At 44.5% G+C, this 26062-nt stretch overlaps 1 protein-coding gene across 1 annotated transcript in view; it reads right to left on the bottom strand.

Moving 5' to 3' along the window:
* The window catches only part of TTYH1 (tweety family member 1), a 461219-nt gene that overhangs the window by 365742 nt on the left and 69415 nt on the right, over window positions 1-26062 (bottom strand). Inside the window, 2 exon segments of the mRNA XM_069636812.1 lie at window positions 15778-15869; window positions 15871-15907. Of these exon segments, the coding sequence (XP_069492913.1) occupies window positions 15778-15869; window positions 15871-15907 (129 nt within the window).

The following is a 26062-nucleotide window of genomic DNA, read 5'->3' as shown; positions in this document are numbered from 1 at the left end:
CACACATACATACATACACTTCATTCACACTGCCTTCTCATTCTTTCACGCACTTAAGCAGATACACTCTGGTATGGACGCATGCATGCATGCATGCATATATACGCCTTGGACACCCTTGTAGACGCCCATAAACATCTACACATTTTTTTCCTTAACTGTTTCCCCACCAGTTCTGGACTTAAAGTGCCTATCCAGGCTTCCGACTCCTATGCCCCTTGCAGACGGGAACCAGGAAACGGGGAGTGCCCCTACTTCCTGACATGTGCGGTGGAGTCAGACTGCAATGGGCGTGACTAGGTCTGGAAAAGATCCGGGGCTACACTGATGTCGGGTCTATCAGGACTCGGGGCTAGCTAGCCTTTTGGTTGTAGCCTCTGAGCTTCTATCCGGGGCTACAACCGACACACCCGGGGCTATAGCACCCTCAGCCCCCCTAGCAACGCCTCTGAGCCAGAGTGCTTTCATGTTGCCCCCGAAACTCAAGAGCAGGCTTTCAAAGATTTTGTGCAGGGTTTGCCCACTTAGGCCCTACCCTGTCTACACTGCTGAAGATACCGCTGATCCCCTGACAGTGACCAGTGACTACATCAGCATGCTGCCTATGACCACCTCACAGTGACCACTGATACCGGAAGAGCGCTACATCGGCCCGTCTAAAAGTAACCAGTGATGGCTTCAACAGGCTGCCACTTCCAACCTTGAAGAAACCGATGCTAGCCAGAGTATGCTGCCTTCATGCCTCAAAAAGGGTCCAGTGATAGCTGTAGCATGCTGCCTCTAACTTACTAAGAGTGAGCCGCTCTAGCCTTAGCACACTGTCACTCACCACCCTACACTGGCCATAGGAATAAGTAGCATGGGACTTCTTTTCTTTTTCTTTTTCTATCAGACAACTCTTTATTTAATGCAGTGAAACATATGGGTGTTTTACATTTGATAAACATGAGCATTTAGTAAATCCATGGACTATGCCGGAACAGGTGACCACTTCAAGTCAATGTCTCACCTCATTGAACTTTACAGACCCTTGTGCTTCAATTTCAGATCAGATTTCTTTTTCTTTTTTTAGTATTTTTTTTTGTATAAATCTGTTTTATTTTATCGTCATCAAAGATAGTACATAGGCATGCAAAAACAGTACAATCAAAACAAATTTGCCATGGAATTTAGCAAACTTAATATAACAACTATACCTGTACAGCAATGTTTGCGAAATGCATGGAAAAAGAAAGAAAAAAAAGTCACATATTTTCAACCCTAAAAACATATTCTGGGACTTCTAACTACGAGACGGTGAACGGTAATGTTAGCAAGCTGCCTCTGACCTACTGTAGCTATTTTAGATGGATCACGGAGCCTCAGGCCAGCTAACAGTGAACAGTGGCAACCATGCGTTGACAGTGACCAGCACTGCTCAGAGAATGAAGCCTCTGACCACTAGTGACCAGCGATGGCCGGGTTATGCTACATCTGACCCAATGGCAGTGACCACTGAGAGCTGAAGCATGTGTGTTAGTAGTAAGGACCATAGCACTCTGCCTCAGAGTCCACCCTACTGTGACGAGTGATATCTAGAGCGTGATATCTGTTAGCAGCTGATAGTAACCAGTGCTGGCTGGAGCATGCCACCCCCTATTACCCTTAAAGTGACCAACCTGGGGCCCTCTGCCTCTTTTTCTCCTTAAAGCGACCAATGACAGTGGGAGCATGATACCTCTGCCCACCTCAAAGTGACCAGTGATAGAAGGAGCAGGCTGCTCCTGTCCCCTGAAAGTGAACACCACAATCTACCGAAAACTGCACCTGGCATTGGCCAAAGAAAGCTAGAGAGACCTTTGGATGGTGTGTCTCAGCACCTGACAATACAGAAAGCTCATAGGAAGCCGTCCCTGACAACATCATCTTGAGTAGTCGTTGCCAGAGACGCCAGAGGCACAAGTTCCGAACCATTCAGAGGGTTCGGTAGTTGTGGCTTGTGACTAACTTATTCTCAAATGTCTTATTTAACTTTCCAATGGTGTTTGGCAGACATACTCCAATGCGACAACCAGACCGATGTGAAAATGTATCACTCTGAAGAACCCTAAGAATGGAGAAACGCGTGGGCGGTTGGCTACATCCTTGAGAGTTGCCTGTCTTGGGTTGGTAAAGCTATGTATAAACAAACGCTGCCCTGTAAGAAAGAGAATTTTCTAGAGCAAAATACATGCTTTCAAGCTAATTTTCAAACCCACAATGTTTTGCTCAGTGCCACTGAACTGGAGGTGAACTTTGGGGATTGCTACTACGTGGCGCTGTAGCAGGCGCGACCCGTCTGAAATGGCCTTTACTGACTTAACCTTTTATTTAAAAGTATTGGGCTGCAGTATTATCTTGGAGGGTCACAGTGGTAAATGCCCATTTCTCGGACAGAAAATGCCTGTAAGATGCTGGCTGGTCCTCCGAACAAGGGTAACGATTGAGGAGATGTCTAGCATTGCGCGTGATTCGGGCTGATAAGAATGGGCTGTGGCCCGGGTAGGTGTGCCTGCTCTCTGGGGAAATGGGTAATGGGTGGACAGATGTATTTGAATGCCTAGCATACTATTTTTTTATTGTATTTGGTTTGGAAAAAAATATATAAAACATTTCATTTTAAACCTTTACAATCTAAAAAATCTCATTATTTGGATAAAACTCCCAGATCAATCTTCAATATGACCTACAAAAATACAACAGAACCTTTACAAGAATCAGAAAGAAAGTTTTTAAACCACAAACTAAAAATAAAAACGTTTCATAGGAGAAATAAACTACTCATGAAATAAATAAAACCTTGGCACACATCATCATCTGTAACCTGCAGGGCCCTGCACCAATTATAATGACCAATATCAGCACAGCTTACAGTGTTTGGAACTCTCACTACAGACAGCATCATAGAGACTGAGGCACCATTCAACATACGCGATCCATAGCTGTTCAACATCAACTCTTTCCAAATTAGGTACAAATGTGCTAAAGGATAAGATTCTAACATTTAAAAGGCCCGGACATTCAGTTAAAAGATGTTTTACAATTTCTATATTTCCACACTTATTACAGAAATGACAATTTAACAACTCTGGACTCCTTTTTTTCCCTGACACTGAGAATTTCGTTTGTTTTCAACACATTTATTTATTTTATTTATTGAGCATTTGTATGGCACCTATAACGCAGAAAGTATGTCCAGGTGACACGCGACAAAGGGGGCTGAGGGGGAACAGAGGAAAAAAACAACAATAAGGTTCCTACTAGGCCTTGTGACATTCAGATCATGCAAATGCAGTAACAAGAAGTGCAGGGGGGGGGGGCAGGTCAGGACGTCCTCGTAGAATAGGGAGAGGACGAAGGAGGGAGAAGTGCTGGGGGAGGAGGCCCAATGGGCTGTTCAGTTGCTGTTCGTATGAATTTTAACATAGGATACATGCACAAAGATGTCCCTTTTTGAGGTAAGCTAAGTTAGAACTTTATACTCACCACATAGAATTATCCTATAGGATTTCGGTAACTGATAAAAATAGCCCCTGATAGACCTCTTTCCGCTTTACAGGGCCCACGTTTTCATTGATCGTGCTGCTAAGATCCACCACAGGAGCGTCGAGCTTTAACAAAGCGGGAGATTACCCAAAATCCTGACTACGACCTACTGATCAGGTAATCATCTATACCCTTTCTCTAATGGACATGTTTGAGAATGCAAACATGGCTGCATTTACTTCTCATAACGATAGGGACTTACAACCCCCTTTTTTATATTTTTCAAAATATATTTTTTTAGGATTGACAAAGATATACTGATCAAGATGGAATTTGTATCTCTAATTGAGACCACACTAAGAAATGAATAGGTGATTATACATTAAGAAAAATCCAGTCATGACAGACAGGGATTATGATGTATCATTATGATTAAAATAACAATATACTTTCTACTGTCGATACAGATAAATTGAAGAGAAAACACGTCTAGTAGACATCTTCTGAAGAAGGGGTTCTATTCGCCCTGAAACGCGTAAAGCATACTGTACCTTGAAAGCTTTGACTCTGCCTACTAAGACGCATTGGATTAGGAGTTCAAATCAAGTACAAATTGTCTACTTTAAGTCATTTGAACTGTAAATGTTAATGTTTGGTTGTCTGGACTATGAAAAATAGTTACTATGAATACCATGTATTGTAAAAATTAGTTTACTTTAGGTTTTATAGGTTGATTATAAACTGTTACAAATTGTACGTTGAATTATTATTTGTCTAAACTAACCCCATTTGGGGAACACAATTCATGGATGACGAAATCATCCCTTTATAAAGTTTTATTTTTTAAATTACACAAGAGAATTTGGTTGTGTTTTCAACTACAAGGGTGTGCAAGGGACGGGAGTGTTCCACAAAGGTTGTGGACACCTGCTGTTTTCACATAAAGTGCTAAGAGGTGCCCATGAAGACATGTGCGAGGGGGGCTGAGGGGTAGGGGTACATAGTGCAAGGGGGAACAGCCTCGGAGGCAGGGGCGTTGCTAGGGGGGGTCTAAGGGGGCTATAGCCCCTGATCTTCTGGTTGTAGCCCCGGATAGAATAACAGGAGCTACAGCCAAAAGACTAGCTAGCCCCCAGTCCCAACAGTTCCGACATCAGCACAGCCCCGTGTCTTTTCCAGACCTAGCAACTCCCCTGCTCAGAGGGCTAGTCGGGCAAGGGTGCCTGATGGCAAGTGCTGATAGGAAGGCGTGAGAGGGGAAGACTGGATGAAGGGAGGGCCTGAACCTGGTGAGACTCATAAGGGGACACAGGAATCCAGTCGTAGCGGCAGGAGGAGACTAGCAGGGGAAGGGGAGGAGGAGAAAAGGAGGGTCTTGAGACGCTTCCGGAACTTAAGGAGTTCTGGCTCAAGTCGGAGAGGGGCAGGGAGGCCGTTCCAGAGGGAGGCTCCTGCCGAAGAGAGAAATCTACACCCCACTCTTTGCTTCGAGAAAGGTCTGGTCTGCACAGAGTTGGAGCTAGAGGACCGAAGGTATTTAGGGAGAGAGAGTTTAATGTAGAGAGGTCCCAGGGCCCAGAAAGCCTTGTAGATGATGCAGAGGGTCTTGAATGTGATCCTTACAACCACTGGCACCGAGTGGAGAGATTTTAGGGCTGGAGAGATGCATTCCCTAGATTTGAGGCCAAGGATAAGTCTCGCAGTCCTATTCTGGTTTAGTTGAAGAGGGCGGAGTGAGGAAAGTGGCCGATTAAGGAAGAGGCTGTTGCAGTAATCGAGCCTTGAGATAATCAGAGCTCTGGAGATATTGAGTTTCTGGGGGAAGGTGAGGAATGGGAGAATGCCTCTGAGGAGGTGAAGCTGATACTGGGCCTTCTTGGCAAGGTCCGTAATATAAGGTGAGAAGGAGAGAGAGGGGTTGAAGATGACACCCATGTTTGTAGCCTCACACGAGGGACGGGGGAGGGTGCCCAAGGAGGGCGGCCAGAGTGTAGGAGGGAATGGGAGTCCCAATGAGAAGGATTTCGGTCTTACTGGCGTTAAGGCAGAGATCATTAGCTCCACACCATGTCCGAATGACAGTCAGACAGTCAGGAATGAGAGAGGAAGGAGAGGAAGAAGAAGAGGGAAGCTTAAAGAAGAGCTGTGTGTCATCAGCATAACACTGGAAAGAGAGAAGGTGGAGATCGAGTGGGCAAGAGGGGCAAGGTAAATGTTGAAAAGCCACGGCAAGAGGATAGAGTCCTGAGGGACGCTGCAAGTAGAGAGTGAGGTAGAGGAAAGAAAGTGTCCCAATTGAACTTGGGAGGGCCGATTTGAGAGAAAAGAGGTTGACCAATCCAGTGCCCGTCCGAGATGCCCAGGATATCACAGAGCCGATTTATGAGGATGGAGTGATTGACCATGTCAACGGCAGCGGACAGACCGAGGAGGGTAAGCGCGGAAGTTTAGGAGAGCAGTTTCCATACCTCTGGCTGCTCTGAAGCCAGACTGGTGGTCGTGAAGGCAGTCAACAGATACGGTACGATGGATTTGTTGGGAGATGACCAACTTCTCCAGGCGTTTGCCAAGAATGAGGTAGTGGACATAGGGTGCTAGTTATCCAGGCAGGAAGGGTCACAGGCAGCTTTTTTTAGGAGGGGTGCACAAGGGAGTGCTTGAGTGGTGAATGGAAGGAACCAGTGGCAAAAGAGTGTCTACAGAACTCAGCCAATGAGGGAGCAAGAGAGGCAAAGTTGGCTTTGATCTTTCTGGAGAAGCAGGGAAGCACCTGTTTGGCAGAGACTTTCATAGAGCATACTTTCTTGTTGACCTCACCCGGTGCTATGGATGAAAAGGAGGAGAAAAGGGGGAGGGAGACTGGGGGACAAGGGGAGGCCTGTATGTAGGTGGGGGAGGGAGTGGTGTAGAGGAGAGAGAGGACAGGATTTCCTGAGTTTTAGTTGTGAAATGGGTGACCAACGCTGTGCAGAGAGTCTGAGAAGGAAGAGGAGAAGTGGAGACTGCAGTAGGATTGGCAGTAGGATTGGCAAGTTCCTTGCAGATTTTTAAAAGTTCAGCTATGTTGTTTGTGGCCCAAGAGATGTGGGATTGGACATGGGCCCATTTCTTGGAGTGGATAGAGAGTCTGTATTTCCTTTGGAGCAGGCGACAGGCCAGTTTGTCAGAGGATATGCTAGAAGCCAACCACTTCCAATCCGCAACTTTGCCTTTGCGTTTCAACGAGGCTAGGTCTGAATCATACCAACCATTGTACTTGTAAGCAGGCTTCATGCAGATTCTCATGGCAGCAGCAAGGATGTCAAGGGTGTTGGGTATGGAGAGGTGAAGGTTAGCAAGGGCTGAGTCAGTGTGAGAGTGAATAGAAGGAGGGGGAGTGAAGGAGGCACCAAAGGCAGCTACTGACACTCGCTTCATCTGTCGAATGACGGAGAAGGTGCGTGACAGTGCAGGCAGAGGCTTAGATGGGGAGCCAAGGAGCTCCAGATGGGAGGAAAGGAGAGCATGGTCAGACCAGACGAGAGGGGTAGTGAGATGGTTAGAGAAGGGGATATCAGCTGAGATGAGTGCATCCAAGGTGGGTTGGGCCAGAGGCAAGAATGGTGAGGAAGATTGAGTCTAAATCTTTTTAACTCGTTTCTATACTCAGTGTCGGGAAATCTATATACATACGTTTCCGACAGACCAGCTTTCTTTGGAGTAACCATCACATGCCCATAGAGACTTCACCCTATTTGAATTATCCAACAATGTCTCTATGGATTTATCTATTTCCTTTAACACATTCTGACAGTACTTTGTGAATACACCCAATGGATGATATCCCACACGGTAGCAAACCTTACCCAAAACAGCGTCCATCAAATCCTCCTTGGAACAAAACAATTGCCTAAAGAGTGCCAACTAGTTCCAAACAGATCTACTCTTTAAGGACCAAGTTCCCCGTGCAGTGCCGCTAATGATCAGCATTTAGGCAACCAGCACAGAATCCGCCTCCATATCTGGGCTTCCAAGCTGTCTAGTTTATCCAACTCAAAGCAGGCAACACCTCTATGCCATAGAGCAGCTTGGGAGCAAATGTGTTGTTAATATATGGCATTTGAGCAGTACGTTTATTCTCTTTAGTCTTGAGAGGATAGATAGGGGGCATTGCGCTCGTCTTGGAAGTAAGATGACACGGAGCAACACAGGTTTAATCCCCAGGTCCGCGCTTAGAATCCTCTGGGTATTAAGCACATTATAAATAACCAATTACAATTACAATTAGCTTTCATTTCTTTCCGAAAGTTGGTTTTGACTGGTCGCCCAATACACCAGGGAACCTACAACCTCCAGACGTGAATTTGTGATATTCCAGGCAAAGCTTTGTTTCAACATTTTACTATTAAAGCATATGATCTTTGATTTTTGGGGGTTTATTTCTATACCATTATTACCCCTAAAGGTCGAGAATGCCGTCAACAGCCTCTGCAGGCCATATTGTCAAACAGAACAAAATCCTCCGCGTAGACATGCCCCTTTATTCTCAAGTCCCCATCATTGGGCGCGATGAAGGATGCTTTTCCGAGGTTGACCCCAATGTTGGCAACATCCATTATAGGCTGGCTGCTTTGAAAATGGCTATCCTCCAAACAGCATTTCTTTCAGTATGCGCCTTCTCGTCAATACTCTTCGTCAGACCTCTTCAGAGTCCCACCCGGCACCCTCCAGTCTCCATTTAGCCATGGCCTACACCTTGTGGGCACCTCCCATCCTCGTGCAGACACTGGGCCTCATTTTAGGAAAAGTGGTTAATGCACAGAGGCGACCGGATCTGTTTGCACATTCAGCAAAAAATGTCCCCCCATTACAAATGTCCACATTTCTAAAAATTGAGCAAAACAAAGGTGTTCTTCGTGGAATTTCCGGGTTAACATGTTTGTTTTGTACTATATTTTGGAAAAAGTGTAATATGCCTCCCAAAATTATCGATTGAGGTAGGGATTTAGAAAGTATTTTAAAGAAATCCACTGGTTTAACGGCCAGCCTGAAAACATATTCTAATGTTAATCCATGTTCTGGGTATTTTTTTTAAAAGGACAACTTGTATTCAGGGGAGCACAACCATTAGCACTTATGTGTTGCTGTGTCCTCTGAATGCAGTGTTTCAGTTTTACCAAGCGAAAAGCAGAATGGAAAATAAAAGAGGAAAACGAGCATTGGCAAAGCTAAGGCACTGCCATAATACTACTACCTTCACATAAAATAGCGACAGCTGGGAAGTGGTTTTAGTAACTGGGCATACGATGGCAATGCCTGTCAACTAGCCATCTAATGCACCCTGTTTTTAATAGGAATTCAGGGCAAGGAACAGATTTAAGGACACACATATGGCATATAAATAAAATGGCAGAATGCACACTTGGCTAAGACATTTGTATTACTCCAAGTGCTTCTTTAGAACTGCAATTAAGCCACTACTTTTCAGGAAACTCCTTAGAAATAAAATGGTCAGCTTCTTAAAGCACAAAGCTAGCACAAAGAGATCCCCCCCACCACCTCCCCCCAGACGGGATCTGGACAGTTCGGCAGGGAGGGGCAGATTATGGGTGGGAATGGCCATAATGTCTAGCATTGCCCTGGGCGGTAAAAGGGTAGGCAAAAAGCCAAACAACTCCCACAGGCTGTGTGTTCCTCCTCACGTCCCATCTCTGTCATATCCTCACTTCCCATGCCAAAAGTTTTGGCTTATAGGCAGCACTTTCAGCATCACCTAATAACCACAATGTGTAAGGACTTGTGTAATGGGCTATGCATGTTGGCATCAAAATAAAAGAGGTGAAAACACCAGGCCTACTCAGAAGACCTCTTGTGCACAATTGCATTTAGAACATCTCTGCTACCCCCTGACCAAAATAATGTCCACCCCACCTCTTTGGGATTTTCTGGAGTGTTGACGGTGGACACCTGTGAATGTTTCCCTCGCACCCCTTCTATAACCTTTCACTTTCCACATTCCTTTGACTTCCACTGACCTCCTATCATCCGCCCCTTCCCCCACTTTTCTTAAGGTATCCTGAAGTGAAATATATTTGGATACCTGACCTATCCTAAATCTCTAACCAAATAAAATATGTTGACCTGAAGGCCATCAACAGACTGGCATGGGGCACCACGTCCAAAGTGATCCAGGCTGCAGCCCTACGCCAAATGGTGGCACGTGCGCCACACCCCCACAAACCGATGCAAGCAGTTTCCTACACAATACAGCAGTCATAGACCCTGAAAAAGCCTCCCCCTCTCTTCATCTTGGAAACATGCACAAATGTTTTCCAAAGCCAACCCTTCACCCCCGCGCTGCCCATAATGAAGGAGGAAGGGCGGCTATTGTCTCTTAGCACCTACACAATCTTAGCCATTTTTAGTCATTCCTATAGTAGCAGCAGATGGATAATCAGCAGAGTTCTCTGGCTGGGTTTCGAACCTTGACAATGCAGTCCACAGTATGTGCTTGGCACACTGAGCTACCATACTCAACGTTGTTCATAAGCATGTCTTTATTTTTTCAAATTACCAATCAACAAATCACAGCCATGCTGCAAATTACAGTGAATCTACTCGATCCTCTGTGTGAAGGTGAGTTCAATAATTAAGTATCACTTTAGTTGGCATTTTTGCCCATTTCGGCCCATCTTGAGGTTTACATTCTCAGAGTCTGCTTGAATGGTGCTATTTTATTACATAAGGAATAGTAAATATTTGGAACCATTCAAATTTCTCATTAAACCTGCTAAAGTACAGTAAAAACAAGCTACTCATCTTTAACCAATAATCACATGGCTTGCATCCCTACCAGCTCCTATTGTAAAGAAGAAGTAACATTTTGTGTTTCGGTCGATTATGCCACAGCGCTTCCAGTTGTCATGCCAAACACACAGTCAGCTTTCTGGCACACCTTTACTCTCTTTTCTGTGGCAATGGTGTTCGTGATTTATTTGTGGCTGTGCCACCAAAAGGCGCCAAAATCAAAAAGGAGGTGCGTGCAAGGGTTAATATATAATCTTCACAACAATACAATTGTACTCCGAAGTGATGCTTTATAACTGGGAGATGTTCTCAATGTGTGGATGCACAAGGCCATTGACGCAACTACTTTGACCAGAATGCACGGCGATGAGTGGAGGAAAGCGTTGATCTTCTTGTTGGGTCCTACGAGGGAGTTCATTCAGTGCCATTTTTCTGCTGTTTTCCAAATATCTGACAATACGGTGATGGGCTTGGAGGCACTCACATCAGCTCCTGGCCCCTGGTCATTATTTTTATTATTTTTTTTTTATTGCACTTGCCTCCAACTATCGCCCCATCTCTCTTCTACCCTTCCTTTCTAAACTAGGAACGTATTGTCTATTCCCAACTCTCTTCCTTCATCTCCAACCACTCACTCCTTCCCTCCACCCCATCTGGCTTCCACCCACAGCACTCCACTGAAACTGCCCTCACCTCTGTTCTCAACTCTCTCCTTTCAGCACGCTACGCAAAGCACTCCTCATCCTTATTCTCCTTGACCTCTCTGCTGCTTTTGATACTGTTGACCATCCTCTTCTCCTCACCTCCCTCTCATCATTTGGCTTCAAGGACAACGTTCTTAACTAGCTCTCCTCTTACCTTTCTAACCATACTTTTTCTGTCTCTTGGGGGGGCTCCTCCTCCCCTTCTTTTCCTCTCAACTATGGAGTTCCCCAAGGCTCTGTTCTTGGACCCTTTCTTTTCTCACTCTACACCTCATTCCTAGCTCCTATTATCTCCTCTTTTGGCATCTCCCACCACTTCTATGCTGATGACACCCAGCTCTTCCTCTCCTTCTCCTCCTTCTCTCCTGACATTCATGATAAACTCTCTTCTTGCCTCTCCGCTATTAAATCCTGGATGTCCTCACACTTCCTCACTCTGAATACTGACAAAACTGAGCTCTTTTTCTTTCCTGCTACCACTGTTCCTCCTCCCTCCCCCCTTCATTCTCTTTCCCCCCACCCAGCTCGCCTTCTTTCCCCATTCCCGCAACCTCGGTCTCCATCTTGACCCTCACCTCTCTCTTTCTCACCACATTTCTCTCACTGCTAAATCCTGTCGCTTTCACCTCTATAACATTTGTAAAATTCGACCCCTCCTTACTTTCCACACCACTAAACGTTTAATTACATCCCTCCTCTTCTCCAGACTCTTCTACTGTTCCTCACTTCTCTTCGAACTCCCCTCCTCTCATCTCTCCCCTCTCAAATCCATCTACCACTCTGCCATCCGCTCCCTATGCCTTCTCTCACCTCTTGATTCCCTCTCATCCTCCCTCACCTCTCTAGGTTGCCTCTCTTTCCACTCCCAACTCAAGTTCTGTCTTGTCTTCAAATCCCTATATGATCTTGCTGCCCATTACCTCTCCTCCCTTCTTTCCTTCTACACCCCTTCCCGTCCTCTCTGCTCTGCTAATCTTTTCATACTCTCTCCTCCTCCCCCACCCTATACCCCCTCCTGCTTCCGCTCCTTCCAACTCCTTGCTCCTTTCCACTGGAACCGCCTCCCCCTTCACATCCGCTCTTCTCCCTCCTACCCTTCCTTTCGCTCTTCTCTAAAATCTTACCTCTTCCACTCACCTCCTTAACACCCCACCTTCCCTACCTCCTCCCTTCTCCTTTACCCTTACATCTTACTCCTCCTCTTCCTTACCCTCTCCTTCCCTCTGATCCCCTCCCTCCCTTCCCCCTTCTTGACTCTTGCCTCACCTTTTCCGCTCTTCCTCCCTCTCATTCTTGCTCGTTCCCCCGTACTTACCTCCCCTTACACCTACCACTCCCTTGCTCACCTCCCCCCTCCCACACCCTCCTCACCGCTACAATACTGTAAGTTGCTCTTTATGCTGATATCTGGTTGTGGTTCATTGCCATCTAATGCTTGCTGTATATGTACTTGTTCTTATGTAAAGCACTTTGGAGTAAAGGCCTATATAAATTCAATAAAATACAAAATACAAATACAAATTTGTTGACAGCACCCAGACCCGTAAGTATCAAGTCATTGATGTGCACAGTATATTCTATTTTTATGGTAAATGCTGTCCCCGCAGAACGTCTGATCGTATCATTCTGTGCAAACGGGAACCTCTCAATAGAGAAAGAAATAGATGCTGGTTTTAAAAAAAAGAAAAATAAGACACAAACTGTCTATTTTGTGTGGGAGGAGATGCCAATCTGGTCTCTGCGTGTGCGGAATTGGCAGCTATTTGGGTGTTGCAGCCAACATCTGCAGTGTTGGCTGCAAGACAGCTGGTGATTGCCCACTCACTATTTATTTATTTATTTATTTATTCACATTTGTTAAGCGTGCAGCAGCCCGGCGGCATCGTGTCATTATGTTTGGAAGTGAACCTACCTGGTGGAGCATGGTGGGTAACGCAAACAGGGTGTGTGAAGCCATGGCAATTATTTCGTTTTCTGAAAGCTTTATCCCCGTATTGTGACGTAGCGGCATGTGATCATGCAATTCACAATGCACTGCCTTGATGTCAGCGTGGGGCGCTGCGGACATTTCTCTTCCAGCAACGTTTGATTTCCTTATTTTGCTATAGGGTGAAGTGAAAAGGAGCCTGTTTTTGTCATGATGTATGTAGTCTTCTCACACCTCTCCTCTACACCCCCTGCAATGCTGGTCCACAAGGGGTAATGCAGTGATTGGAAAAGGGATGCAGATGGCCTGGGGTGTTGCTAGGTCTGGAAAAGATCTGGGGCTACGCTGATATCGGGACTGTCGGGACTCGGGCTAGCTAGCCTTTTGGCTGTAGCACCTGAGCTTCTATTCGGGGTTACAACCAAAAGACCTACGGCTATAGTGGCCCACACCCCCACTAGCGATGTCTCTGCAGATGGCCCATGGGTTCCATGCGATGTTACCGAAATGTATTTCAACGAATGAAATGTTACTGATAAAAATAAATATACACTTTCTTTTTTATTGGGGGGTGGGTCTTGCTGCTAACCCCACCCTGAACCAGCCCCACACATTTTAACCCTTTACCCCCATCCCCTATATATTGTTTGTTTGGCATTTTTTCAGTATTATTTAATTAGTTATTTACATTTTGTTAATATCACTGGATACCGGCCCATGCACAACATACAGATGTAGATGTGATATGCTAGGTTATTTACAGCGCGCTTAATATCCAGAGGTTTCTAAGCACAGACCCGGAGAACGAACCTGTGTTGCTCTGTGTCGTCTTGCTTCCAAGGGGAGCATGTTGCCCCTGAGCTATCCTCCCTGCGTAGCTTTTCATTACGAGTTGCTGACACTCTCATTGTCTGTCAGACATCACACAGGTCACATTGGTGGAGCATAACGTTGATAGCTGCACATATATATCCATACAAGGCTTTTCCCTTTCTGGGAATTTTACAGGCACACCTATTTCAATGAGCCAGATTTTGGAAAGATGAGGACCTTCTGCTGGTTGAGTGCAGCTCAAAAGGTTTACTGGAGGTGTTTATGCTAAAAGTAGAATCTTGCTTTGAAAAAGGCCCAGATTCATTGGCTCCAAAGCCCCTTGCAATGGTATGTGGTGGAAGGGGAGCCACGGAGGTTCTAATATATAGCGCTGCAACTACCACTGGCACTTCGTCTCTAGCACTTTATCTCTATGGCCACAACCACAAAGAAAAACATGGCTCTGCCTTTGGCCTCGTCTTCTTCCTTTTGCATAGTTCTCCTGTTATTTATGCTTTTATTGCCTCTAGTATGGGTTATGGGTGTGAAAGTGGCTTTGTTGTAATTTGGATTTTGATTGGTTTTGGAAGTACGGCTCCGTTTCGATTAGAGTCTGCAAAGAAGGGATTTGCTGTTTTATTGTTATGCTTAATGCCTGTCATGACTGATGATGGTGCTGCATATGCATTGTATGCGGATGCTCATTCTTGTTTTGTACAAACATTATCCAATAAGAAGCACAAAACGTTCTTATTTTAAAGAGGCAGGGTGCCTCACAGATCTCCATGTAGAAACAGAGAGGGACGTCCTATTTATTTTTAAGGTAACGCAGCTGCTGGTGAGGGCTTGCAGACAGGTTCGGACAGGCCTATACGGCAATAGGCCCACGGCCGAACCAAAAACGCAAAATGCTGGTGTGGGGCACTTTTTTTGGTCAAAGTGTGCCACTTTATTGGCCAATGTGGGTCAGTTTGATGAGTTACTTCACTATGAGGCTAGTAGTTTTGACCAGTGTTGCTGAAATGCACAATTTGCATCACATTTGATCAAAATACTCCCCCTTGGTATTATTCAAACAGTGTCACAAAAGGAATGAAAAGCCATTTGCAACTGTGGGCCAATTTTTCATTATTTTTTTCAATCCACCGAGGCCGGTCTTTGTGGGGAGGCGGTCAGAATTAAATCATGAAAAATCTGCGTATTTCACCCATCCCTGCTCCTGACAGCATCATTCAAGGATCACACATATGCGTAAGCATCACCCCAACAAACCTGGGCAGGTAGGGGACGGAGAGGGTGTACATTCCCAACACCCCTGCCAGGACTACTCACCTTGCAAAGCCACATGCAAGACTATCAATACCAAAATCCTCTAAAGCAGAGACACTCGAGAAGGTATCGGTTACACGTGCTTTATAAAACCCCAATCCCATATCATAACATCATCATAACATAACATGCCCTAATAAACACTGGGGAACCGAACTGAGAACTATCAGACGCCATGTTGCCTTCTGGGAAAGGTTGCCACTTTGAGTGCCCAACCTTTCCTAATGTTTCACTCCAAAAGCGCTTTGAGGCAGCTGAAAAAGGTGGCATGCCATTTTTAAAAGAAATCCTTCAACAAACAAATGTTCCTCCTCCCCGGAGGGGTGGACTGGCCTGTAGGGAACTCTGTAGATTTTCCCGGTTTACGAATAGCTTTCAGTTAATCCCACGCCCCCCACCTCCACCTCCACACCCACACTGCGCGGGGGGGGGGGGAGGGAGAGAGAGAGAGAGAGAGAGAGAGAGAGAGAGAGAGAGAGAGAGAGAGAGAGAGAGAGAGAGAGAGAGAGAGAGAGAGAGAGAGAGAGAGAGAGAGAGAGAGAGAGAGAGAGAGAGAGAGAGAGAGAGAGAGAGAGAGAGAGAGAGAGAGAGAGAGAGAGAGAGAGAGAGAGAGAGAGAGAGAGAGAGAGAGAGAGAGAGAGAGAGAGAGAGAGAGAGAGAGAGAGAGAGAGAGAGAGAGAGAGAGAGAGAGAGAGATGCCACAGGGGCGCTCACCAGCAGATGATGACAGCTGCCACGCAGCTCCACGTCACGCAGCACACGCGGGTGGGCCCTTCGGCGTCCTCGTCTTCCTCCGAGCTACAGCAGCCAGAACCGGATTAAATACACACAAATCAGGATCAGGCTGAGGCCAGGCAGAGTCGTCCACACGGCGCTCGCTAAAAACAGCGAGCCTTGCGGGGGCAAGAGGGGAGAGATGCATAATTAGCGCGCCATGCTGAACACCTGAAGGATCGCCAGGTTAATCATACTGAAGAGCTGCAGTAAACTGGGTGAGCGCGAGAGGCCCCGGGGTGAGGATTTAGGAGAGGGGTAGCTCGGGTAAATGGAGAGGAGGCCAGAGGGAGCAGATGAGTTGGCGGCCTATGCACGGTGGTAGGGCCTCTGCCCTCTTCTGCATAAGACAAATTGATTAGGGTGTGCTCGAATATATAAAGACTCCGGCGACCATAGAAATTGGAATGAATTTACTCGTAAGTAAGTTGAAAGGAATATTAGACATCTCTTTACAAAAGATCATCATGGTGTTAGACATACATAAACGGTGGTATACGCTTAATGTGTTCACAGGGGAGAGAACAATTAACATTAAAGGCAACAAATGCATATGCAAAGACAACACTTTTAAATAAAATATTGCAAGGAGTATGTGGGTCCCATTTCATCTATTGGGAACCATATGTCATTTCATGGCTGAACCAAACAGCTGTATAAACAGTATGAGCAATCAATACTGTGTGGGAAAGTTGACACAGTTGTGTTTCGGCCACTTGCAGCAATTGAAATATGCTTTGAATCGTGCGGCCTTCATCAGGACGGAAAAAAGGATTGATAGATGCTCCATGAAAGATCATTTGTATGTGCATCGTGCAAGTATAACTGGGCCCGGAAGTGGAGGAGTCACTTATTTGTAGGGGACCAGGAGCCATTTAGTTTATACTCTTCTGCATAAGTACATGTTTTAGTCTGGCAACCTTTTTTTTTATACTTTTACTGTGGTTCCATGTGACTGATAAAATATTTTAAATACAAAGACCACCAAAATAATCGAGTACCTAGATACTGATGGCCCAGAGAGGTTTGTCCTACACAAATTAGAAGTGGTACATTTGTTTGTGGTAAATTGATCGTGGCGGTGACATTAGGGTGGGAAATGGAATAGGCAGGGACAAAGGAGGGGGGAAAGATCAAAAGGCAATGATACATTTGTTACGACCAAATTTAGCACTTTCAAAATTGTGGAGGTAAACCATTGAAGAGCCCGTATGAATAGATATGGATTAACACATTACACAGAAAGCATAAATACAAACATTGCATCCACTAATGAAAATAAATCAATGGGCATCGACCTATGAAAACCATCCAATTATTAACAAAAAATCCAACCTGAACCACTCAGGTAAGAATAACTGAAGAACACTTATTTGTGGAAAAAGGAAAAAACAACACTCGAAAAACAAATTTAAAAACTGACATTAAATGCAGTGTTAACAGCGAGAGAACAGCCCTGTACCTGGATTTAATTTGTTGCAATCTATCTCCCTCCTCCCTTTCTCAATCCAAACCATATGTTCCCTTCTCCTATCAGTCATAACATTTAATTTTGAAATGTATAACACGCTATATCGGGGCAAAATCAAATGCCCTGCAAATTGTCATCAAATGGCCGGGGCCGCCTTTGTAACTGCCCTCGAGCACCTCGTGGATATTCCACCCAATGCGCCATTTAGCCTTTGATGGGTTAACTTTACAATGTAGCCTGAATCCCACTTTGCATTAGCAACAGATATGCGAACCACACCACAACCACAGCATTACCAGGCTGGCAGGTACTGGTAAGGGACACCCCACTATATTCTGCCGATTTCGTCTGCTTCTCTGCATGCAAGGTTACGTTAACGGCCAGTAGAAAATAATATTGTGCCACATGTCTGCCATTCTTCAATGTTTTACTCAAGACCAGTTATTGCATTCTCTCTCTCTCTCTCTCTCTCTCTCTCTCTCTCTCTCTCTCTCTCTCTCTCTCTCTCTCTCTCTCTCTCTCTCTCTCCCTCTCTCTCTCTCACACACACACACACACAAACACTCTCTCTCTAACTCTCTCTCTCTCTCACTCTCTCTCTCACACACACAAACACACTCTCTCTCTCTCTAACTCTCTCACACACACACACACAAACTCTCTCAATCTCTCTCTCTCTCTCTTGCGCCCTCTCTCTCTCTCTCTCTCTCTCTTTCTCTTTCTCTCTCTTTCTCTCTCTCTCTCTCTCTCACACACACACACACAAACACTCTCTCTCTCTCTCTCTCACACACAAACTCTCTCTCTCTCACTCTTTCTCTCTCTCTCTCTCTCTCTCTCTCTCTCTCTCACACACACACTCTTTCTCTCTCTCTCTCTCCCTCTCTCTTCTCTTTCTCTGAAATGTTAGCTGTGTAACACCCAGAGATGTAGTCCCACATTGTGATATCAGGTAAATCAGAGGATTAAGATACACGCTACACTGTGAATTACACTGTAAATGGAGCCCAGAAAACTCGAAGACTCTTTTTTAAGTGTACAGGAGAATTTACAACAGAAGAAAACACAGCAGTTCTTCGTCCATTTTTTCCTTGGCCAAGAACTATTTTAAGCTCTGCTTTCTATAGAAATCGAATAAAATTGGTAAATATTTCAATTGTAAAGCAGTCAACACGCATGGGAAAAGGGCAAGAGAAACAGAACCCAAATAATTGGGAAACGTACAAATAACTGAAAATCGATTTACCTGATTTCATAATGTGGGACTATGATGACTAGGGGAATACTCAGGTGCAAGACCCCCTTTTGGTTCAACACATGTGTGTTTCATCCAGAGATGTAACATGGGCCTCCGAAGGGCCCGCTCTATGGGGAGCCCTGCCACCATGTCCTAGGGGGGCCATCCTCAAGCTTCAGAAAGAAATTATTTCTTTCTGAAGTTGGAGTTCATACTTCAACTTCCAGAAGACATTTTCTGGTTGCGGCCCAGAATGGCGGGTCTCTGGCTCCATTGTTCTTGTCAGTAACCAGTAAGCTCTCCCTGCTTGCTGGTTTTTGTCCAAGGGTGTTGCATGTTTATGATTTATCTTTGCATGTATGCGGGTGTCCGTTAATGGATGTGTTGTGTAATGTGTGCGTGAATGAGTGAGTGTCTTATGTATGGGTGGCTGGGTGTGCATGTGAATGAGCGAGTACATGGTGTATGGGTGTGAGTGTGAATAAGCAAGTGAATGGTATGAATTAAAGAGCGAGGGAATATTGTGTGAATTGGTGTGCATGTGTGTTTGTACTGGGCTGAGCTCATTGTTCTGAATAAATGATTTGTGTCTCAGCATTATCTGTGCAGGTGAAAGAAAAAGGTTGGTCGAGATCACTCCAAGAGCCACAGAAAGAATGCAAACTCTATGAAAGTCAAAGACCCCAATTAAGGCATTATGCTTGCAAATTTTGTGAGGAGTATGGACAGCAGAGCATAATGAATTGCCAGTATTATCATATAAGGACTCCCAGACAGTAATACATGCCATACCACAAAAAGAAAGTACCAGACTGGGAAAATATCCATCAACATAAGCCAGTGTACTACATAATCACACATATCTACTGAGTGAGGGACTTCTTGAGTGGGGATCTCATAAGGTGTACTCTCGCGACCCGTATGTTAGTGCTATTAAGGTTGGCAATGGTTTTCTTATTTTATTATTTTATTCTTGTGTCGCAAGGATGTAGGTCAACACGGAGACATAGAGTCCCTCAGCTCCGTTTGTAAAGTAAGCAGTAGTTTGTTTGTGCCTACACCTCTTTGCGCCAAATTTCTGATGTAAATGAATAAAAGTACGTAGTCAAGTTTCTTCAAGTATTTTTTCTTAATTTATTTGATATATGTTCTGCCCATATGGATGACACGTGTTTCGGCGTTTCATTGGCGCCTTTTTCAAATCCGGGCTGAATGCAAGCGTAACATGTAATAAAACAAAACACAAAATATAACATATGAAATAGCATTTTAGCATATTTTGTAACACATTTAGTAGTTAGAATAGTGACTTAGGCTGTGTAGTATATCCTTTTAGCATTCTCAAATTGCATGAACACCTAAAAGTGCAGCACCTCTTAGTTACCTCAAATGGTTAAAAATAAATCCATTACAGTGACTATGTTAGTTTTTTTAAATTAAATTTGTGCAATCCGAAAAAGAAGTAAGTATGGGATGGCATGGACCTAACAATTTTTGGCTGTCAGAAAAGCATGTAAATTTGTTTTCTTACCCTTATTGAATGTAATGCGAATCTCCCTTTCCTTATTTCCGGGAATTAGTTTTTAGTTGAAGTGTATCACGGTAGTTCCAGGGTTAAATCCCACCTAAAACAAATTTGGTTGTTCTATTATGCTAACATTAGCCTTTTAACCTTCTATCGGATTGATTCTTTATGCATGATTCCCTGGCATATATTTAGACACATTTTAAACTCTAGTAAGCATGACTAGTAACATCTTTCTCATTGCATTTATGTAAAAAGTGCTATTCATATTTGCAATCCTCCAATCGCATTACATATCCTTGGTCTCATGCATTCTGTTACTCTAGCGGTCACTAGGAATTACTTTTTCAGTTACAATGACTGGTAACCGATTTGCTCCCCATTTGTGTTTACCAAAACACCCTTTCGCGTGAGTTTGAAATCCCAACCAAAATATATTTTGTTTATGCCACTCGGCATCAAGCGTGCTGAATTCTACATTGAGCATGCTTGTAGCGGTGGTCTTTCCACCCCTTAAAAGCACTTACCTACAAAATTCTCTTGCTCATGCCTCAAGCATCGGGGGTCCTGTTTTGATTCTGGCAAATCCTTGTTCATAAAGAGTTACAGATTGCTAGTCCCTCTTTCCTTTTGTTCATTTACAAAATTCGGCGGCCATACTTTGGGCTAAGTTTTAGTACGTAAGTCCTTTTTTCCTTTTTGATGTTTAAAATGATCTGTTGCATTTGTGTTTAGTGTAACATTGATTTGAATTTAAACTTACATATTTATCTTGCACGGCTGATCTGTTACTTATTATTATGTCCAAATTTACAAAAATTAAAGTTAGAGGAGTAACTAATTTTTCACTATGTTTATTAGTATTTTACCATTGATGCCAAGTGCAAAAAGTACAAAAATGCCATGACACAAAAAGAATATATGGCTAGACTGGAGCCACCAATGTAATCGGGTCTAGACATGTACAACACTCATCATGCTTGCTCTACCCTTGATGCCAAGTAAAATGTAACAAATGCCATGCCACAGTAAAAAAGCAAATGCACACTAAAACCACCAAAGTAGCCCAAGCTAGCCATATAATAACACTTACCATGTTTGCTTTGCCCTTGATGCCAAGTAAAGTATTCCATGCCACACTTTGAATTGATATGGGGACTGGCACCACTAATGTATTCCAGTCTAGCCACCTAAGAGCACTCATTACATGTGTGCTACCATTGATACCAAGTAAAAATGTCATGCTATATTTAAAAAGTATATGCGACTGCCGCCACTAATATAGGCCAATCTAAAGACTGAATAACACTTATCATGTTTCTTTTATCCTTTATGCCAAGTATAACATGTCATGCCACATTAAGAAAGTATGGGCACACTGGTACACATTGTGCCAGTCTACCTATACTTTCTTAATATAGTGTAGCATTTTATACATGGCATCAAAGGTCAAGCAAACATAATCTGTGTTATTACATGGCTGGACTTGCCTACATTTAATGCAGGCCAGTGTTACCACGTAATAACACTTATCATGTTTGGTTTACCCTTCATGCACAGGTATGCCAGCCTAGAAATGTAGTGGCGCTTATCATGTATGCTTTACCCTTGATGCACCAATACTGTGCATTAAGGGTAAGGCAAATTTGATAAGTGTTATAACATGGCTAGAATGCTTGTCTGGCTGGGTGATAACACTTATCATGTTTGCTTTTCCCTCCATGCGTAGTTACTGGGCATCAAGGGTAAAGCAAATATGATTAGTTTTTTACGTGGCTAGACTGAACTACATTCAATGTAAGCTAGCATAGCCATATAGTTACTAGTTACAGTTGTGTTTTCTTTCCCATTCAGTAAACTTTACTCTGCATTAAGGGCAAACCAAACATGTAAGTGTTACAAAGTGGCTAGACTGGCCTACATTAAATGGACTGTACTGGACTGGTCTTCATTTTAGCCATGTGATAACACTTATCGTGTTTGCTTTACCATTGATGCAAATTTGATACATGTTATTACATGGCTAGGCTGGCCACAAAATTGAATGTAGACCAGTCTATCCAATTAATAACACTTATGTTTGCTTTACCCTTGATCAGAGGCAGACTGCCATATGAGCGTGGGTGGGGGGCACTTCCCACTCACCTGAGTGGCATGCTGCCCCCTTACTTGGGTGGACCTTATGTCCCATTCTTTCCTCTGCACTTGCTTGTACCTTCCTTTCTATTCTATCCTCTGCATTTCTTTCTACCTTATTTTTCATTCTTTCCTCTACACTTGTTTGTACCTTACATCCAATGGCAGCCTGCCACTATGTGCACGCGGTGTGCCACCCCTTCACCTGTCTGGCAGCAGCTTAGTTCACTTGTGTGCTTTATTTGCTTGCCTTTGAGCAGTGGCACAGCTCTCGCAGTGCATTATTTTGTTTTTTTGTTGCAGAGCCCTTTTTGCTCTGCAACAAATGTTAGCATAGAAATGGGAGGTGGAGGGCCATTTGAAGACTCGCCCGCCACCTTTAATTATTATGCTAACAGCAAAATAAGCATAGTGGGGGACTTGACCCTGCTCATAGGAAGGTAGAACAGTTCCCCATGCAGATAAAACATATCAGTGGACTTTGCTGCCTGCCACTCAGGCGAAGGGGGTGCCCTGCCTCTCAGGGAAGGGGACAGGTCCTCCCCACTCATAGTGATTGGCCTGTACTGGACATGAGGTAAATAAATGCAGAGGACAGAATGGAGCACAAGGTAGAAACAAGAGCAGCAGAAACAATGGAACATCAGTTACAAACCAGTTCTGAGGAAATAATGGGGTGTAATATGTGTTGGGAAGGGGGGACAACTGTCCCAGACCCCAAGTAGTTTAGAATGAGGTGAAGGCCCAGAAATGTATGATAGGGGCTCGAGGGGGTACAGCACTGATGGGGTTGCAGAAGGGACTATTGTGTGGGGAGGGTAGTGCATGTTGTGGGTTTAGAACACACAGGGAATCAGATGCCATCTTAGGTAATAACAACCATATTGAAATCGAGGCCTGATGCTGTATTCCAGACGGGACTGCGGGCCTGGCCACAAACATGGAAATAAGTGTAAAATAGGTTGTATCGTGGGTACTGGTGGGAAAGGCCAGAGCTGCATAGATTCATAGACCTTTCATTGTCTAATGTTGCCAGCATTTCGCATCTAAGGAAGAGGGTGCCCTGCAAGGCCAGGAAGGGGTTGAGAGCTCCTTGCAAAAAGCGATCACACGAGAAGGAGGGCATGAACCTCTGGCCTTCCCTGTTCTAGCTCTAAGTTATAGCGCCCATCTGCCCTCATCCAAGACCCCAGCATTCCAAGGTATTAGCCAGCCCCAGACCGCGACCATAAAACTGCTAGACCCCCCCCTCCATGACCGATCAGAAAAGATCAGAAAGCAGGGTCCAGCTGCCTTCACCAGAGGCCACGAGATTTGTGAGGTTCCGGGAGGGGCAAAACAACAAACCTAAAATGAGGGTGGAAAACTTTGGAGGGGCGCCGACAACTGAGCTGGTGTGTGTCAGTTGCAATGACCTTGGCGTATCCGCTTAGCCCTTGACTGCCGTACCAGGTGCACATTAGATTAGAGATAGAGAATGTATTGTTTTTTTCTTCATATAATGAGTAATTAGTTGTAGCCTCATGACGCACGAGAAGAAGCCAGCGTGGGAGAAGATGGACAGACAGGGCTGGGACCAATGGCCTGGTATCCCTTATGGAGCAGGTCTCACCAACCAGGCACTCGGATTTGTACACTATTTAACTTACGTCACTGATGACGCTGTGTGCCTTCTTAATCTGCTGCTTGTACTAATTTTGGCAGAACGTTCTGCAGCAGCAGAGTGGTTTGCTGGTGCAGCTCTATTCTTGTGGAAATAAACCTTGTTCTTCTTGCAACAGGTGTGCTGGGCCTTTTTCCCTAGTGGGTTGCATTTTTTCTGGTGTGAGCTTTGAGGGGTTTCTCTAGAGATGCAAAAAAGTGCAGAGAAACAAATGACAATCTAGAATCACATAAGGGCAGAGCAAATGGGAATATATGACAACTTAGGTCAAACGAATGCAGAACAAAGTATAGAAACGTGTTGCAAATAACTAAAATAAAAAACTAGGGTCACAGTTTTATAAAGTTGATTCATATGATTCCGGGAGAGAGTTTTGCCCCAAATGCCAACCCACAGCAGCATGCTTGCCTGTCTATACATTTAAGAACACTTATCATGTTTGCTTTACTCTTGAGTACAGTGCATCAAAGTTAAAGTGTTGCGGGCATCGGCGACGGCTGCAGGGGAGCAAATGTGAATGGGACATTCCCAGCACTGGGTGGCATGATGACACCATCAATGATGGCCCAATGATGACAGGAAGTCCCAGGACTTGTTCTTCTGTTGGGTCACGGTGTACTGGGAGCACAGGGATATAAGAAGTGGAGCAACATGGTGCACCCGCTTTCTTGCCGGACTCCTGGGATACGACGTTGCATTCCCGCAGTGCTGCAGCATCCTTCGTTTCGTCTTGAAAGGCTACGACATGGGAGCCACGAGAGTGGCGGTATTGGGGCCGGTGCCCTCGTGGTGGCGACATGTGTTTCTTGGACCTAAGATAACAAGTGAGGGTCAAGTAAGAAGGCGAGTAGGGACATGTGGTCTGCAGCAGTAAACACATTTTTGGCAGCGGGTCAGCGTTTATCCCCTACCCGCACATCCATTTTATGTTCCATTTTAGGAATGATTATTCCAGGGGTCAAGGTCTTGCAATTTATGCATTTTATTAGGTGTGTTTTTTTGGATCAAAAAAATAATCATTCATGGTGAATGATGTCATTCGTTTAATTCTTGCAGTTTGAAAAAAGAAATGCGCCCGAATGCTTTCCAAAAAGAATCATGTGTTGCGTGTTTTCTCTCCCCGCCCTTATCATCTGCGTTTCCCACGTATGTGGGAGGGTTAACGCTTTTCTCAGCATGAGCCACTGGCTTATTTCCCTATTGTTCTTATAATTTGCACCTGGTCCAGTACCAGCAATTCTAAAACATACACAGCAAGGAATTACAGCTCACACAAGTGTGAAATGCATTAAGTTGGCATTAGAAATCCCTTTTAATTATCCAGAAATATTCCTGGCTGGGTCTATATGTATTTAGAAACAGCGGCACAATGTGATTTAGAATGAGCTGGTTAACGATTTCATGTTTCCTTACTATACATTTTTAAAGAAATAATTCCAGTTCCTACAATCATATTATGCATACAACATGTTCAAGTACTCTGTCACTTGGACTGATGCTTTTTGGTACATCAAGTTGATCATAAAGCCATTACTGAAAAGATTGTACACAGAGCAGCCAACTCTCCATAGACAGAGACCATGGCTGGGCAAAAGTATTTCAGAGCAACCACCATAAGTGTTTTTATACAGCCTGCATTTTAAAACAAGGTAATTGACCTCACCATCATCGCCAACACCACCCCCACTCGTATCATCATCATCATCATCATCATCATCATCAACATCATCATCACATGTTGGAAAACATCAGAAGGATACATAACGTTAGGAAGTCTAAAAGTCTGGTAGCTACAGATCACTAAGACTAGTTAGCAGGACATCATTTGTTTCCAATAGGAGTTAATTAACCTGCACATGATAGGAAATTAAAGGGGTGGGGGAAATTGCCTGTGGTGGGGGTGCTGAAGGGCTCTTTTCCTGTTTCCCTAAACCAGGGAAGGAATTGGGCCGGAACAGCTGCGCTCCAGCAAAAAACTGTCTTCATTCACTCTTTCGTTTTGTCCTTTGTTAGAGCGCCTTTCACCATAATTTATGACACTAAAACGCGTTTGTTTGAACGCCCTCGGACGGACCGGGATCCAGACATTTGGGAAAGAGTTTGGGAGGTGCTAATATGCGTGTGTATATTTCAGCCATTATAGTTATGCAAGGGTGGCCAAGACCATGGTAGTCACCGATATGTAAATGGTGT

This window comes from Ambystoma mexicanum, chromosome 1q, assembly GCF_040938575.1.
Source record: "Ambystoma mexicanum isolate Mex_15411 chromosome 1q, UKY_AmexF1_1, whole genome shotgun sequence".
In the NCBI taxonomy this organism is placed as follows: domain Eukaryota; kingdom Metazoa; phylum Chordata; class Amphibia; order Caudata; family Ambystomatidae; genus Ambystoma; species Ambystoma mexicanum.
Note: the sequence above shows the minus strand (reverse complement) of the source record. Positions and strands in the feature narration are given on the sequence as shown.